The sequence below is a fragment of the Oncorhynchus nerka genome, linkage group LG20, assembly GCF_034236695.1.
Source record: "Oncorhynchus nerka isolate Pitt River linkage group LG20, Oner_Uvic_2.0, whole genome shotgun sequence".
Lineage (NCBI taxonomy): Eukaryota > Metazoa > Chordata > Actinopteri > Salmoniformes > Salmonidae > Oncorhynchus > Oncorhynchus nerka.
Window position 1 is genome coordinate 61,154,313 of NC_088415.1, and position 16,104 is coordinate 61,170,416.

At 42.3% G+C, this 16,104-nt stretch overlaps 1 protein-coding gene across 1 annotated transcript; it reads left to right on the plus strand.

Moving 5' to 3' along the window:
- Positions 1 to 208: 208 nt before the first annotated feature.
- LOC115101752 (protein-lysine 6-oxidase-like) lies at positions 209 to 8,013 on the plus strand. Its single transcript, XM_029621215.1, has 7 exons — positions 209 to 1,404; positions 1,507 to 1,615; positions 1,953 to 2,084; positions 4,542 to 4,698; positions 4,871 to 4,966; positions 5,164 to 5,279; positions 7,340 to 8,013. The coding sequence occupies exons 1-7, from the start codon at positions 426 to 428 to the stop codon at positions 7,344 to 7,346; spliced, it is 1,596 nt and encodes a 531-aa protein (XP_029477075.1). The 5' UTR covers positions 209 to 425; the 3' UTR covers positions 7,347 to 8,013.
- Positions 8,014 to 16,104: the final 8,091 nt, after the last annotated feature.

Consider the following 16,104-nt stretch of genomic DNA (forward strand, 5'->3'; position numbering starts at 1 on the left):
GACACCACTGCGTAAAGTTCGCTGAGTAAACGCAATGCTTGTGTAAGCTACAGTACAGTATAAGCCTTGTGTAACTGCACTTCACAGGGAGGAAAGAGTTAAAGGGTTTCTCTCGAACCTCAGGCTTTCTGTGCATGCGTAAATAAACTAGCCCGTTTTCATAAAATGTCTGAGAATTTCAATGTTCCTGTTCTCTCCAACTGTCAATAGCGCCGCACGCAGAGAAAACTGCCAGGCTATATTGCGTAGGCCTACTCATTAAAACGGATAGTGCGCGCGCTCCTCCTCAGAACTTTGATCTACTCCACACACCCACCTTAATTAACCTATTCTCTGCTAAATAGGCCTACATGTCACAGAGCAGGCCTATTGTTTAATGTCGTAGTGGGTTTTAGAGTGGGGTTAGTACGTTTAAATTAACAGTTATGGCGAAATGGTCGGTTTTACTCTTTTACCTCCAAGGACTGGGTTATCTTATTACTGGACAGCAGCAGCCACCGCGTGAGCGAGTGGGGCCTTGGCGGCAGAGGATTCAGTGGAAGAATAACGGTCAGGTGTACAGTCTAATGAGCACCGGGTCAGAGTATCAACCACTGGCGCGCCCAAGGAGCCAGTCCACGGTATACGTGAGCACTAGGAGGGATGGCACCGGCCAGACGCAGCCTGGAACGCGGGAAGGCAGAGTGGCTCACATAAGATCTGGACGAGTGGAATCGAATTTAGGCGCAGAACATTTACGGGACCAAACCAACAATGTTCTAGATCCTGGATCTGTAGCTCTAGGACATGACAATGGGCAGTACGTGGTGGCCAATGCTCCGCGGCACTCAGGCGCCAGACAGCAACCTGCGGTTCCATACCGAGCGGGAGTGGCGGGGTCCCCTGGCGCACGGCGCTACTCTCCAGAGTACACATACCGAGTCAACGCATCAGTCACCGCGCTGCTCCCCGAGTTCTCCGGTAGCGGAATACCGAGGAGAGGAACGCCAGTCACTCAGGATGCTACCGGGGATGCTCGCTCGGGGGTTCATGCCTCTCCACCCCGGGGAAGCGAGGCAGTGCTTGTGCCGGGTGGAGAATACCAACAGATACGCGCTGAGCCGGAAGCATCCATCTCCAGGCAAACCGCACAAATGGAACATTCCAACTCAGGTTATGTCGTCCCCAACGGCAGGGATGCTCCTCCACTACCCAGACCCGATAACAGTGCTGAGACGTCGATCGAGGCAGCGAGTAACGGCGAGGACATGGTCTCGGACGACCCTAGGAACCCTTTTAAAAACCACCGGAATTCCGTTTTCTACAACATGTACCCCTCCAGAGGCAGAACGCCGGTAGTGCGCACGCGGCGTCCCCCGGCGCCAGCTCCTGGCACTGGATACGGAACCAGATATTTCCAGAATGGTGAGTATGCTAATTGTCGCACGTGTAGAATTTTAAATGTTCCTGGTGCAATCGTTATAGGCGATTATAAAGCCATATTTAATGCCTTATATCATTCCCAAGGGCTCCCAGACCTCGTCCCAGACCCGTATTCCATCCAGGCTGGTGCCTACATCCAGCGGATGCAGATGTACTCGCTGCGCTGTGCAGCTGAGGAGAACTGTTTGGCGAGGTAAGTAGTGCCTATGTGCCTATGCAACTGGCTTTGTGTGCAATTTCTTTTATATTATATGTTATGTTTATCTCTTAATCCACAATACATACACTTTTAGAAAAAAATCAACATTATCCCATTGTCTCTTAAATTCCTGCAGTTATGTGTGGTTAATGTAAATAATGCCTTCAACTGGTCATTTGTGACTCAATAAGCAACAAAGAGGATCTCACTTAGCTACTGTTGTTTTCTACAGCCAATACACTTAAAATGTACTCATTTTGACCATTGCAAATGTTTACTTGATCTGATAGGATGACAGTTAATGTATCTTTCCATATGTGATCTCTCCCAGGTCAGCGAGCACAGCCAGGGACATAGACTACAGAGTACTGCTCCGCTTCCCCCAGAAGGTCAAGAACCAAGGCACAACGGACTTCCTTCCGGTCAAACCAAGACACCAGTGGGAATGGCACAGCTGTCACCAGTAAGTCAATCCGAGTAAATTGCGTATAGGAAGTAGAAAGAACTAGCTCCATTTGTCTCAGGTCTCCCTCATTCCATAGGAATGAGTCACTCCTGACAGGCAATACAAGTCCTTGTGCTGTTAGGGGAATAACCTGTGTGTAAGTGTAACAATCTGCTGCTGTATTTTTTGTGATATCTGTGATCGTTTTGTTTGTCTTGTGTAGTCTCTTAATCATTGTAGGTGTAAGCATGTATTCCTCAATATTCTTCAAAATCACCGTAAATATGACATTATATTTAACATTCATGGAAAATAAATACATGCGTTAGCTATGTTTCCATTAACTTTTACAATCATTTTTTGTCGACATTTAGAAAGTTGACAAACAGATACGACATTTGCCTGCTTACGGTGCATTTCCATTGAATTGTCTTGTGTCGATAAAAACTGTTGGGCGTAATGGTGTCACACCCCCCAAAAAAAGTGTGTTGAATAAAAACAAAGTGTTTGGAGTATTTCCATTATCCACTTAGACTATTTGCGCATTAATTAATACATTCCCGAGATCCTGTAAGCCCTCCCACCTATCATGTCTCAGATAACCCGCAAAAGCCAACATGGAAAGAATGTAAGATTTGACAAATATTTGCCATATCCTAATCATTCTCACGTACCAACATATCGCCAGGGCTCGTACAATGGTGAAACCTACACAACTGTAAATCTGAAATAATTGGATGATGAAACTTGCATACAGCCAACCAGAAAAGCAAGGTGAAGCAGTTCAGGCATTCTCGAAGTCTTGACAAACCTTGTCCTGCAAAGAAACATTTTTATAGTGGACAAATAGATTTAGAAAGCAGTATGCATTTCAAATTAAATGTGGAGTGGAGCTTTGTAGTAATGTGATGACATCAAAATGATTCAGCAATTATTATTTATTTATTTATTTATTTGGTCGAATAAACCTGGGTCAATAGAAACCTGCCTAATGACTTCTAATGTTAGCAGTAGTATTTATACAAAACTTGTTAGCACATATACAAACCAGTCCATGGCTCAATATGATCTACCGGTCAACCATTATGCTAATGCCGGGATGGGCAAGTTTGATGGGGGTGGGAGCCACAAAATCCGAACTCATCATGTGGTGTCACAGTGGCTCACGGGTCTACGTACCCAAATCCATACCAACACATGCAATCAGAGCCAGTCCTAGCCTTTTGGGGGCCCTAAGTGAAGGAGTTTTCATGAAAACAGAGGAGAAAAAAGTGTCTCTGATAATCACATGCTGCTATTTATTGCTGACCAGCAGATGTCACTAATGTGCATTGTGAACAGATAATGAAGTTCAGAGTAATGACCTTTTTTTTCGTCACAATTTGGTGAAAGTGCCGAAGCCTTCAGAACGCCTCACTTACCCATCACTAGTGCTAACATTTTGTAGTCACATTTTCATTTACATACTTTCTTAGATTGTTTTGGAGAGTTTCATCTGCGTGTTTGGTGTGCTCTCACCTGTCTGAGTTTTTGAAGGGCCGTCTTTATACTTGACCATAGAGTTTGCTAGAGGTCACACCTGCCATGCATGGCCTCTGTCCACCCACCTCCATGCATCAGACTGGGTGAATTCTAAATAGTACGGCAGCACAATGTTTGAAGTTCACATTTTGGTTCTGATATTGGGGCCTAAGTTCCTCACACAGTACGTGGCTGTGTGGATGGGGGGGGGTCAAATTCCAAAGAAAGCTGTTGTCTTACTCCCCCAGCAGTCAGGGTTAAATTCCCACTTCCGCCTGTCCAACTTTCACTCCTTTTCGTTCTCCTCCTGTTTTTAACATGTCTAAACAAAGCACAGAAAAAATTAAGGTGTAATTTCACCCCCAGAAAATTCTCTATAGGCCCTAAGATAAGTTGATCTAACATGGGCTTAAATCCATATTTCATTGAGCCCATGTTAAGTCTACTTATCTCAAGTTTGAATCAGGCCCCATGTGCTCAGTGTAACAAGGGTGGTTAAGCACAACTATTTTGTCCTGAAGACTGGCTGATTGGACTCGGGTGGTGTTTTGACAAGCAGGAGACCCAGTGTCTTCTTTAAAATGTTAATCAAAATATTGAATGAAAATCATCAATCAATATGTGTGCTATAAACCAATAGCATAAATTATTGAATGAGAGACACAGTCTGACAAAATATTCTGTTTGTGTTTTGATCCTGCCTTTTACATGAACTGAAACACCAAATAGTGCTTTCACAACTTTCTTAAAAATAAGAAGAACCACTTTGGGTGTTTCAGAGTACATCCACTCTGTTTTGAAATACATTCTGCGTATCATAACAGTTACATTGGGTTTACATTCAAACACCCTCCAAACACCAGATTTCAGCTTAGGTGCACTACTTTTCATGGTTTTACTGCACAACGATGGTATATACAGTATGTAAAAACTCCCTCCTTTCTCCTGCCCTAGACACTACCACAGTATGGATGCCTTCAGTAACTATGATCTGCTGGAGGTCACAACAGGAAGGAAGGTGGCAGAGGGACACAAGGCCAGTTTTTGTCTGGAGGACACGGGCTGTGATGCTGGATTCAGACGCCGCTACGCATGCACAGCACATACACAGGTGAGTACTGCACTACAAACACAACATCATACCATTTTGTGAATCCACAATTGCAGCCCGTACACAGGTACGTATGGTACGGGTACTGCACAAAGTGCTTAGGGCCCCTACTGATGTAACAAAAGGTGAATATGATCCACATTTTGCTATAACTGTGTTTTGTGTTGAACAGGGGCTGAGTCCAGGATGTCATGATACATATGCAGCGAATATTGACTGTCAGTGGATCGACATCACTGATGTTCCTACAGGAAACTACGTCCTGAGGGTAACTACATTATATTGTGTCTGGATTGCATGTGACAAATAAAACATTTGATTTGATTTGTCTAAAGCTTACAACAGGAACTCTCTGTTTGGTAATGATTCACTTGAAATGCATTTATTTTTAGCCTAGTCCGATCTGTATGTGCTTTGGCCATCTCACCGAAGCAGTGTTGTTCACACAAATCTTTATTTTCTTAGGTCACAGTCAACCCCAATTATCATGTGCAAGAGTCAGACTATTCCAACAACGTGGTGAGATGTGATGTCACATACACAGGTACTCAGGTTCAAACACGGAACTGTCGGCTAACCAGGTAAGATTCTCTGTGATTGGCCAATATAATCATATATTCTCTGTGATTGGCCATGATGTCATATATATCAAGGTCTCAGTCCTGCATAGTTTTTACCATCCCAAAGGGCATGTAAGTGCAGAAAATAGAGTCTGGATGGGAAATATAGAGGTTTTTCATAATTGTAATAGCATTACAATTAGTATAATAGCATACAGTGCATCCGGAAAGTATTCAGACCCCTTGACTTTCTCCACATTTTTATTTTACGTTACAGCCTGATTCTAAAATGGATTAAATAGTTTTTTTTAAATTCCTCATCAATCTACACACAATACCCCATAATGACAAAGCAAAAACAGGTTTTTAAACATTCTTGAAAATGTATTAAAAAGAAACAACTGAAATGTCATATTCACCTAAGTATTCAGACCCTTTGTTGAAGCACTTTTGGCAGCAATGACAGCCTCAAGTCTTCTTGGGTATGACGCTACAAGCTTGACACACCTGTACTTGGGGAGTTTCTCCCATTCTTCTCTGCAGATCATCTCAAGCTCTGTCAGGTTGGATTGGGAGTGTCGCTGCACAGACCTGAAAGGTCTCTCCCGAAATTTAAATTGGGTTCAAGTCCAGGCTCTGGCTGGGCCACTCAAGGACATTCAGAGACTTGTCCTGAAGCGACTACTGTGTTGTCTTGGCTGTCTGCTTAGGGTCTTTGTCCTGTTGGAAGGTGAACCTTCGTCCCAGTCTGAGGTCCTGAGCACTATGGAGCAGGTTTTCATCAAGGATCTCTCTGTACTTTGCTCCGTTCATCTTTCCCTTGATCCAGACTAGTCTCCCAGTCCCTGCCGCTGAGAAGCATCCCCACAACATGATGCTGCCACCACCATGCTTCACAGTATGGATGGTGCCAGGGTTCCTCCAGACGTGACGATTGGCATTCAGGCCAAAGAGTTCAATCTTGGTTTTATCAGACCAGAGAATCTTGTTTCTCATGGTCTGAGAGTCCTTTAGGTGTGTAAGGTCCTGGGTGTCGTGGGGGTGAAATCAGCTGCAGGAAAGCAGAGAGTTCAATTAAGTGCTCCTTTAATGCACACACGGTGAACCACGGCCACCCCACTTTTGGGTGCTCAAACAAAATGCCCCAGACACAGGGAACGAAAACAGTCTAGCACTAAATACACAAACACATTAGTCTGTAGCAAACACCAGGGTTAGAATGATCAATCCCGCACAAAGAAACGGGCAGACCGCCGAGCGCCACCCGAACGGGAAGGGGAGCCACCTTCGGTTGGAGTCGTGACAAGGTGCCTTTTGGAAAACTCAAAGCGGGCTGTCATGTGCCTTTTACTGAGGAATGACTTCCGTCTGGCCACTACCATAAAGGCCTGATTGGTGGAGTGCTGCAGCAGAGATGGTTGTCCTTCTGAAAGGTTTTCCCATCTCCACAGAGGAACTGAGTGACCATCAGCTCTGTCAGAGTGACCATCAGGTTCTTGGTCATCTCACTGACCAGTTCCGAACTTCTTCTATTTAAGAATGATGGAGACCATTGTGTTCTTGGGGACCTTCAATGTTGCAGAGATTTTTTGGTACCCCTTTCCCAGATCTGTGCCTCGACATGATCCTGTCTCGGAGCTCTACGGAATATACCTTCGACCTCACGGCTTGGTTTTTGCTCTGACATGTATTGTCACCTGTGGGACCTTATATAGCAGGTGTGTGGATTTCCAAATCATGTCCAATCAATTGAATTCACCACAGGTGGACTCGAATCAAGTTGTAGAAACATCTCAAGATTGATCAATGGAAACAAGATGCAACTGAGCTTAATTTCGAGTCTCATAGCAAAGGGTCTGAATACTAATTTAAATAAGGTATATGTTTTTCTTTGTCATTATGGGGCATTGTGTGTTGATTGATGATGAACATTTTTTATTTGATCATTTTTAGAATAAGGCTGTAACCTAACAAAATGTGGAAAAAGGGAAGGGGTCTGAATACTTTCCAAATACACTGTAAATATGATTTGAGACACTAAATATTTATTAATGTTCATCTCTCTCTTCCTATCTCCACAGGGGTTAAATCTTTCCTTGGAATGTAAGATTCTGAGGTATTTTCCTCTTGTCTCTTGAAGTACTGTAAACTACAACAATCTCAACCAGTTTTTGCGGTTGTAGATGGAGTCGTTTTTATAAAATTGTGTAGCATTCCCCTCAAAACTTAATGTGTTCCTTGGGTTAGGGTGTTATATGTTTGGAAATCAGTTGTAAAAGAGAATTTTTTTTACCCAAAACTTTTGTAACATAGGCATTTACTGAGCATTATTACATGACAATGTATTTATATCGATATGACATTATCCGTTGAAGAAGAGTAATATTTTTGTATTATTTAGCATGATCTTGACAATGGAATGGAAAAAGTACTGTGCTTGAATTAGACTATGCTTGAATAATATTATTTAGATTTTTGATATTTGATCTGCAGTTGTATAGTTAGATGCAGTTGAGTAACCACTTGGTGGCCATAATTAATACGTTGCAAATGCCTGACCTGTATGTGCTAAGTATGAATTAAATAATATATTTCCATTCACTTTGTAAGTGTGTATGCATGTGTGAGCGAATGAAGACATGTTTTATTTTAAATTGTAATGAAACGTTGTTTATATGACGCTCAAACCTGTTAATATTCCAAGTGCTGTTGTTTTTGTTAATGTTGATACAATAAACATGGTGAAGAGTGAGAATATAAAAAATACGTTCACATCTGGCTATTCTTTTTGTCGCATGAAACATTGGGCACCTTTGTGTCCGTTCGATTTTTGTGGAAGGAATTGATCATAAATATACCAACTATATGTTACAAAAAGTGTGTAGGAGGGATATGAGGTATGTTGTTATGCTGCTTTGTAAATACTACAGTATGTATAGACTGAAATTGTCTCATTTTACCTGATGAATGGAGACTGGAAACCTTGGTACTAAGAAGGGTTGGGGGTCAATTCCATTTCAATTCCAGCCAATTTAGGAAGTACGCTGAAATTCCAATTCTCTACAAAGCATTTCAATAAGTAAAATATGCAATTGAAATTTGGCTTACTTTCTGAATGAACTGGAATTGAAATGGAATTGACCCCAACCTTGGTACTGATTGGAGATGAGTGTGTGCAGATTTTGGCTTGGCTGAAATACTAAACCCTTAGAGAGAACCAAACACACAGAGAACCAGACAGTGCAAGCTGCTCTACTGTGGCAGTGTGATCTGTAGCGGTGTGTTTGCTGACAGGGCTCTGTGAAGACAGAGGCCAGAGGATGTGAAGCGGCCCTGCCTTGTCTACTAAAGCACCGCGCAATGCAGAGGGATGAATGAAGCCCTTTTCTCTCTCCACTTGTAAATACCAAGCACACCTTGACTTCTAGTAGCAGTCTCATGGCCTATATCGGGTTAAGAGGTAAAGGGTAGGGTAGGGATAAGGAGTAGAGGTCACATCTCTTAATGTTATTAAGGTTTTTGTACATTATTCCTGACACATTTTGACAGAAAGGATATTTTTACAAGCCTTTTAGATCAAGTGTATTCTGAAATGAAAGAGTTGGTTATTTCACCATGTACCAAACTTGTTATAACACATTTCGTAACTGAAAGAAATGTAACATTGAATAAATAACCCAATTTGGGAACAAAACATGCATATGCACTATTTAAAGTCACCATAGCAGACATAGACTCTGTTGTGAAAGAACAGTGAACATATAAAACGAACAGCAAATGAGCTGTTTTACACTGGACGCCTCTAAGGTGTGTCTGTGCCAGAATAGATTGTCTATGTTATTGAAATTGTCTGCCTGGAAAATCCCCCTCCTCTTTAGTCAACTACATTCCATCCCGTCTGTCTAGGAATTCCAGCCCAATATTTACAGACGGTCAGTGACAATCTGAGTAAAAGCCAGTAGACTAGACTCAATAGAGCATCAAACATTGAACATTTAAACGGTTTGAACAAGAACATTAGATGCTCAGTGCTTGGTTTCTTACACATCTACTGGCAGCCAGGTCTTCTAGAGAGGGCCTGTGCCTTTTTGGATAGGCCTGTCATTTCAAACATGCCATGTTGAAGAGAAGACAGTGTCTGTTTGCTCAGCTGTGAGCCATGCAGCATGAAGAAGAATGCTAGCACCCAGCTCAGACATCTGAGTGGTTCTCCTGGCTAGGGTTTTCAAGGGGAACTAAAGTACATGGAGATGGTTGGCAGCCTCTGCTTAACATCCCTCAGACAATCACATCAACCCAGCTATTGTTGGCGCAACTTGGCAGGAAGGAAAAATCCTTTAATGTGTATCCCAAATGGTACCCAATTCCCTATACAGGCCTACTGCACTACTTTTGATGAGGGCCTATGAGGGTCTGGTCAAAAGTAATGTACTATATAGGGCATAGGAAGCAAGTTGTGACACATACTCCATATTGGGAGACATGACACCATATTGGGCCAACATACAGGTGAAATAGACAGAGAGTAGAACATTGACAAGCTCAAAGAAGCTAACAAAGGCCCCTGAGCTTTCTGCTTGTTCTTCTGTAGTGTAGTTAGTAACTGTTGCTGTTGCTTAACAAATTCCAATGAGGAACAGCCCGTTACTTAGCTAAATGGCAGCTAAATATTTCAGATTAATTTGCTAGCTATGAGCCATGCTGCTGATCCACAAAAATGCTCTGGCAAACACAGACGTTCCCTCCACTGGGGCTGTGTGGAATCGGTGTTAAGGGTTGGCTGGATATTTGCAGGTCAGATTTGACAAAAAAAATGGGCAATGTGAGCAAGGGGCAGGGGCAGGATGCAGTTGTATAGACACAGAGTGCTCCTGGTCTGCGATGTCCTGCAATGTGCTATTCATGCCTGGAGCCGAGTCCAGGGCTGGCCTCCCGAGGCAGGTTGGTTTAGGCACTGAGCAGAGAAATTCCACAGCTACTCTGTCATCTCATTGAGATGAGGAATAGAGCAGAGTTCAGCCATAATATACATCAGGGCTATGGGCCGGTATCCTACAGCGATGTTGTACAACTGGCAGGCAGGCAGGGACATGCAGACATCCCCACTAACATACAGAATTAAATAAACACTAGCTCAGAAGACTTATTAAACCGTGAGACGACATGTCACACACACACTCGCACGCCTCATCCACCTCTGAGTAAAGTCATGTGTGAGGAGGACCGGTGATGAATTCTGTCTGTGTTTGAAGTTTGGTGGTAAAAAAAAAAAAAAAACTCCTTGACACCCACCAGTCTTTGCATTTAAAGTGGGGAAAGTAACAATACTTAACACTTCTATTGTTTACCATCCCTTAATTTAACAAAATCACTCAACCATTATTTGTATGTTGCACACATTCTATGCTGTGACTTGCTTGGGAACCAACCATTATTACACAGTATCTTACAGGCCCAGTGTTGGCAAAAAATATATATTTTCCTGTGTTTTATATGTACAGTTGAAGTCAGAAGTTTACATACACTTAGGTTGGAGACATTAAAACTCATTTTTCAACCACTCCACAAATTTCTTGTTAACAAACTATAGTTTTGGCAAATCAGTTAGGACATCTACTTTGTGCATGTCACAAGTCATTTTTCCAACAATTGTTTACAGACAGATTATTTCACTTATAATTCACTGTATCACAATTTCAGTGGGTCAGAAGTTAACATACACTAAGTTAACTGTGCCTTTAAACAGCTTGGAAAATTCCAGAAAATTATATCATGGCTTTAGAAGCTTCTGATAGTATAATTGACATAATTGGAGGTGGAGTCAATTGGAGGTGTACCTGTGGATGTATTTCAAGGCCTACCTTCAAAATCAGTGCCTCTTTGCTTGACATCATGGGAAAATCAAAAGAAATCAGCCAAGACATCAGAAAAAAATTGTTGACCTCTACAAGTCTGGTTCATCCTTGGGAGCAATTTCCAAATGCCTGAAGGTACCACGTTCATCTGTACAAACAACAGTACGCAAGTATAAACACCATGGGACCACACAGCCATAATACCGCTCAGGAAGGAGACGCGTTCTGTCTCCTAGAGATGAACGTACTTTGGTGCGAAAGTGCAAATCAATTCCATAACAAAAGCAAAGGACCTTGTGAAGATGCTGGAGGAAACAGGTACAAAAGTATCTATATCAACAGTGAAAAACTAGTCCTATATCGACATAACTTAAAAGGCCACTCAGCAAGGAAGAAGCCACTGGTCCAAAACCGCCATAAAAAAGCAAGACTACCGTTGGCAACTGCACATGGGGACAAAGATCGTACTTTTTGAAGAAATGTCCTCTGGTCTGATGAAACAAAAATAGAACTGCTTGGCCATAATGACCATCGTTATGTTTGGAGGAATAAGGGGGAGGCTTGCAAGCCGAAGAACACCATCCCAACCGTGAAGCACGGGGGTGGCAGCATCATGTTGTGGGGGTGCTTTGCTGCAGGAGGGCCTGGTGCACTTCACAAAATAGATGGCAACATGAGGAAGTAAAATTATGTGGCTATATTGAAGCAACATCTCAAGACATCAGTCAGGAAGTTAAAGCTTGGTCGCAAATGGGTCTTCCAACTTCAACTGTTCATTTGAATGGACTGGTCACTGTGCAAAAGTTGAGGATTGTGCCATATTTATTTCTATTAGGCTAGATATTTTTCTAAAAGTAATCTCTATGCCTATGCACATGCATGTATGTTCAACTAGTTTGAATTCAGAAAAATGCTCAGTTATTAAAAAAATACTTTTTTGTTTCAATCAAGAAATCATCTTGTCTATTTCAAGTCATCTCTCATTGATCGAGACAAGTGTCTGTCATCATGACATGCGGCACTTTGGGATGAACACTCGCCTGTCTCGATCAATAAGAGAAAACTTGAAATAGATAAGATGATTTCTTGATTGAAACAAAAAAGTGTTTTAATAATGGAGCATTTTCTCAATTTAAACAGACCTCCTGTAACTGGACACGGACATTTTAAGACTCCTGTTTCCACAAATCGAGGATGAAGACAGCATCGCCGAGCTAAGGTTGGTCAAAAATGGTCAGTGCTACACCAAACAGGACCTGTCCTATTACTCCCAGTAATGGATACCAAAAATGTTTCATTAAATCACATTATCTGTTGTAACAATCTGTAGATACAGTTCTCTGCACTTTACTACACCTGTGACACTGAACTGTACTACACTGTTTATACTGTATTTTTTTGTTTGTTACTTTTACCATATAACATTCTTGTTGTATACCCAGTTCTCTTTTTGAGTTAGTATTACATATTGTACACTCCCCTGTATTTTAGACTTTGATAAATATTCTTTGGATGTATCTGAATGTCTAACATATGTTTGTGGAAGAAGAGTGCTTCTGACGAATGGTCTTGTACTCTCTGCTGGATAAGCTGGATAAGACTACCAGAAGTGGTGTAGGGCTAGCAGACCTTAACCACCACCTGTTTGAGCTCTTGCAGAATATGGTTGTTGTGTTAACATTTTACACTTTTTGTGTAAGGGATGTAGGGAAACACGCTTTTTTTGGTAAAGGTGTCGACCTGTGGGAGCTAAGTGTATAGAGACAGACGAGTGTATTGTTTAGGGACAATTAGGGACATTGGGAGCTGCTTTTTAGATAAAAGATCAGTCAACAAAGTGAATTGGCTGGGAAGGCAGTTCTTACACAGTATGTATTGTTGTGCAGTGGCATGTATTTATTGATGCCAAGGCTTCCCCATCTCTCTGTTTCATAAATTTCCTTCAGAAGCTGAATGAAACACCGTCCCTCTGTCTCCCTCTGTCTCAGTATGTATTTTGATATTGAGATAAAAAATGACTGAATTTGACCTATAATAAACTAAATAATGGAGTTACCCATACATTTTTTTTATTATATAAAAATGAGAAAGTAGTAGTGAAAAATTGTAAGATTATAGCAAAAATAATGTCCTCAAACTTTCAGGACAGAGATACACAGCCTATTCCCGGATTATGTCTGAACGATCCCTCTTTTAGCCTCGGCAGAAGCTAAAATCTCTTGATTTGATCGCTAGGTTTTGAACAAAGGTCGCTATGTTGATAATTACTTTGTTGAAGGAAATGTACTTTAAACGGTTGTAATATGTTGTTGTCCCAACTAGCTATCTTAAGATGAGTGCACTAATGTAAGTTTCTCTGGATAGGAGTGTCTGCTAAATGACTAGCATTTAAATGTAATAGGATTTTACATAAGGGGTCCACTTTCATATACATTGTTTAGTTCGCTTGCTCCCTCCCTTTAAAAAAAAGTATCTGTTAAAAACATTTTTTAAATAGTATGACCTTAATTTCCAGAACTAAATGGCCAGATGCAAGGTGAAATAAACAACAATATGTGGAAGAGTCTATACCATAGTCAAACCTTGTGGTTTTAGCACCCAGCTGCTGTTCAGGACAGACAGACAGACATATCCTATAAGACAGGCAGTCGGACAGTCGAACTGACCCTATAAGGCAGGCGGACGGACGGACGGACGGACCGACCGGCCAGCCGGCAGACACACAGACACACAGAACTACTCAGGAAGTCTGTACTTTTTCCCCTGACTGGAACCTCACCAGACACCAGACACAGCCAACAGTAAGAAGTAAGAATACCTTCCTGGTTATCCACACCTGCAGTATTAATAGCTTATAGGGTATGCTGGTATGCCTATCCATCCTACTCCTGTATTAGTTCTGGGTGGAATCAGTCAACAGTCCAACAGGAGGTGTCAGTAGTTGTTATAGAAGAGAGTCTAGGTGTGTGTCCCAAATGTCACCCTATTCCTATTCCCTATGTAGTGCACTGCTTTTTGGGCTCTGGTCAAAAGTAGTGCACTATAGGGAATAGGGCGCCATTTGGGAGTAGGACAGTCTAGTAGCGTTGTTCTTGGTTCCAGCCACTGTCAGACATACCAGAGTCATTTCACTGTTTACATAGGAGGCACAGCCAACAAGTCAACAGCGTCCCGGCTAGTGCCATGTGTCTGAGGAGATGAATAGAGGAGAGATACTGTATGCAGACAGCCTTGGCTGAGTAGTCAAAGTAGAGTGATTTGTTCAAAGCTTCCAGGGGCTTTATGTGTCTGTGTTATTATATATATTTTTATTTATTTCACCTTTATTTAACCAGGTAGGCAAGTTGAGAACAAGTTCTCCTTTACAATTGCGACCTGGCCAAGATAAAGCAAAGCAGTTCGACACATACAACAACACAGAGTTACACATGGAGTAAAACAAACATACAGTCAATAATACAATAGAAAAATAAGTCTATATACAATGTCAGCAAATGACGTGAGATAAGGGAGCTAAAGGCAAAAAAAAGGCCAAGGTGGCGAATTAAATACAATATAGCAAGTTAAACACTGGAATGGTAGATTTGCAGTGGATGAATGTGAAAAGTAGAAATAGAAATAAAGGGGTGCAAAGGAGCTAAATAAATAAATAAATACAGTAGGGGAAGGGGTAGTTGTTTGGGCTAAATTATAGATGGGCTATGTACAGGTACAGTAATCTGTGAGCTGCTCTGACAGCTGGTGCTTAAAGCTAGTGAGGGAGATAAGTGTTTCCAGTTTCAGAGATTTTTGTAGTTCGTTCCAGTCAACTGGAAGGAGAGGAGGAATTGGTTTTGGGGGTGACCAGAGAGATATACCTGCTGGAGCGCGTGCTACAGATGGGTGGTGCTATGGTGACCAGCAAGCTGAGATAAGGGGGGACTTTACCTAGCAGGGTCTTATAGATGACCTGGAGCCAGTGGGTTTGGCGATGAGTATGAAGCGAGGGCCAGCCAACGAGAACGTACAGGTTGCAGTGGTGGGTAGTATATGGGGCTTTGGTGACAAGGTCGGATGGCTCTGTGATAGACTGCATCCAATTTATTGAGTAGGATAATGGAGGTTATTTTATAAATGACATCGCCAAAGTCGAGGATTGGTAGGATGGTCAGTTTTACGAGGGTATGTCTGGCAGCATGAGTGAAGGATGCTTTGTTGCCAAATAGGAAGCCAATTCTAGATTTAACTTTGGATTGGAGATGTTTGATGTGAGTCTGGAAAGAGAGTTTACAGTCTAACCAGACACCTAGGTTTTGTAGTTGACCACATATTCTAAGTCAGAAGCGTCCAGTAGTGATGCTGGAAGGGCGGGCAGGTGCAGGCAGTGAAAAGCATGCATTTAGTTTTACTTGTATTTCAGAGCAGTTGGAGGCAACAGAAGGAGAGTTGTAATGACATTGAAGCTCGTCTGGAGGGCTGTTAATACAGTGCCCAAAGAAGGGCCAGAAGTATACAGAATGGTGTTATCCGCGTAGAAGTGGATCAGAGACACACCAGCAGCAAGAGCGACATCATTGATGTATACAGAGAAGAAAGTCGGCCCAAGAATTGAACCCTGTGGCACCCCCATAGAGACTGCCAGAGGCCCGGACAATAGGCCCTCTGATTTGACACACTGAAAAGTAGTTGGTGTACCAGGCAAGGCAATCATTTGAGAAACCAAGGCTATCGAGTCAGCCGATGAGGATGTGGTGATTGACAGAGTCGATGAATACGGCTGCACAGTAATGTCTCTTATCGATGGCGTTTATGATGTCGTTTTGGACCTTGAGCGTGGCTGAGGTGCACCCATGACCAGCTCTGAAACCAGATTGCATAGCGGAGAAGGTACGGTGGGATTCGAAATGGTCGGTAATCTGTTAACTTGGTTTTCGAAGACCTTAGAAAGGCATGGTAGGATAGATATAGGTCTGTAGCAGTTTGTGTCGAGAGTGTCAGCCCCTTTGAAGAGG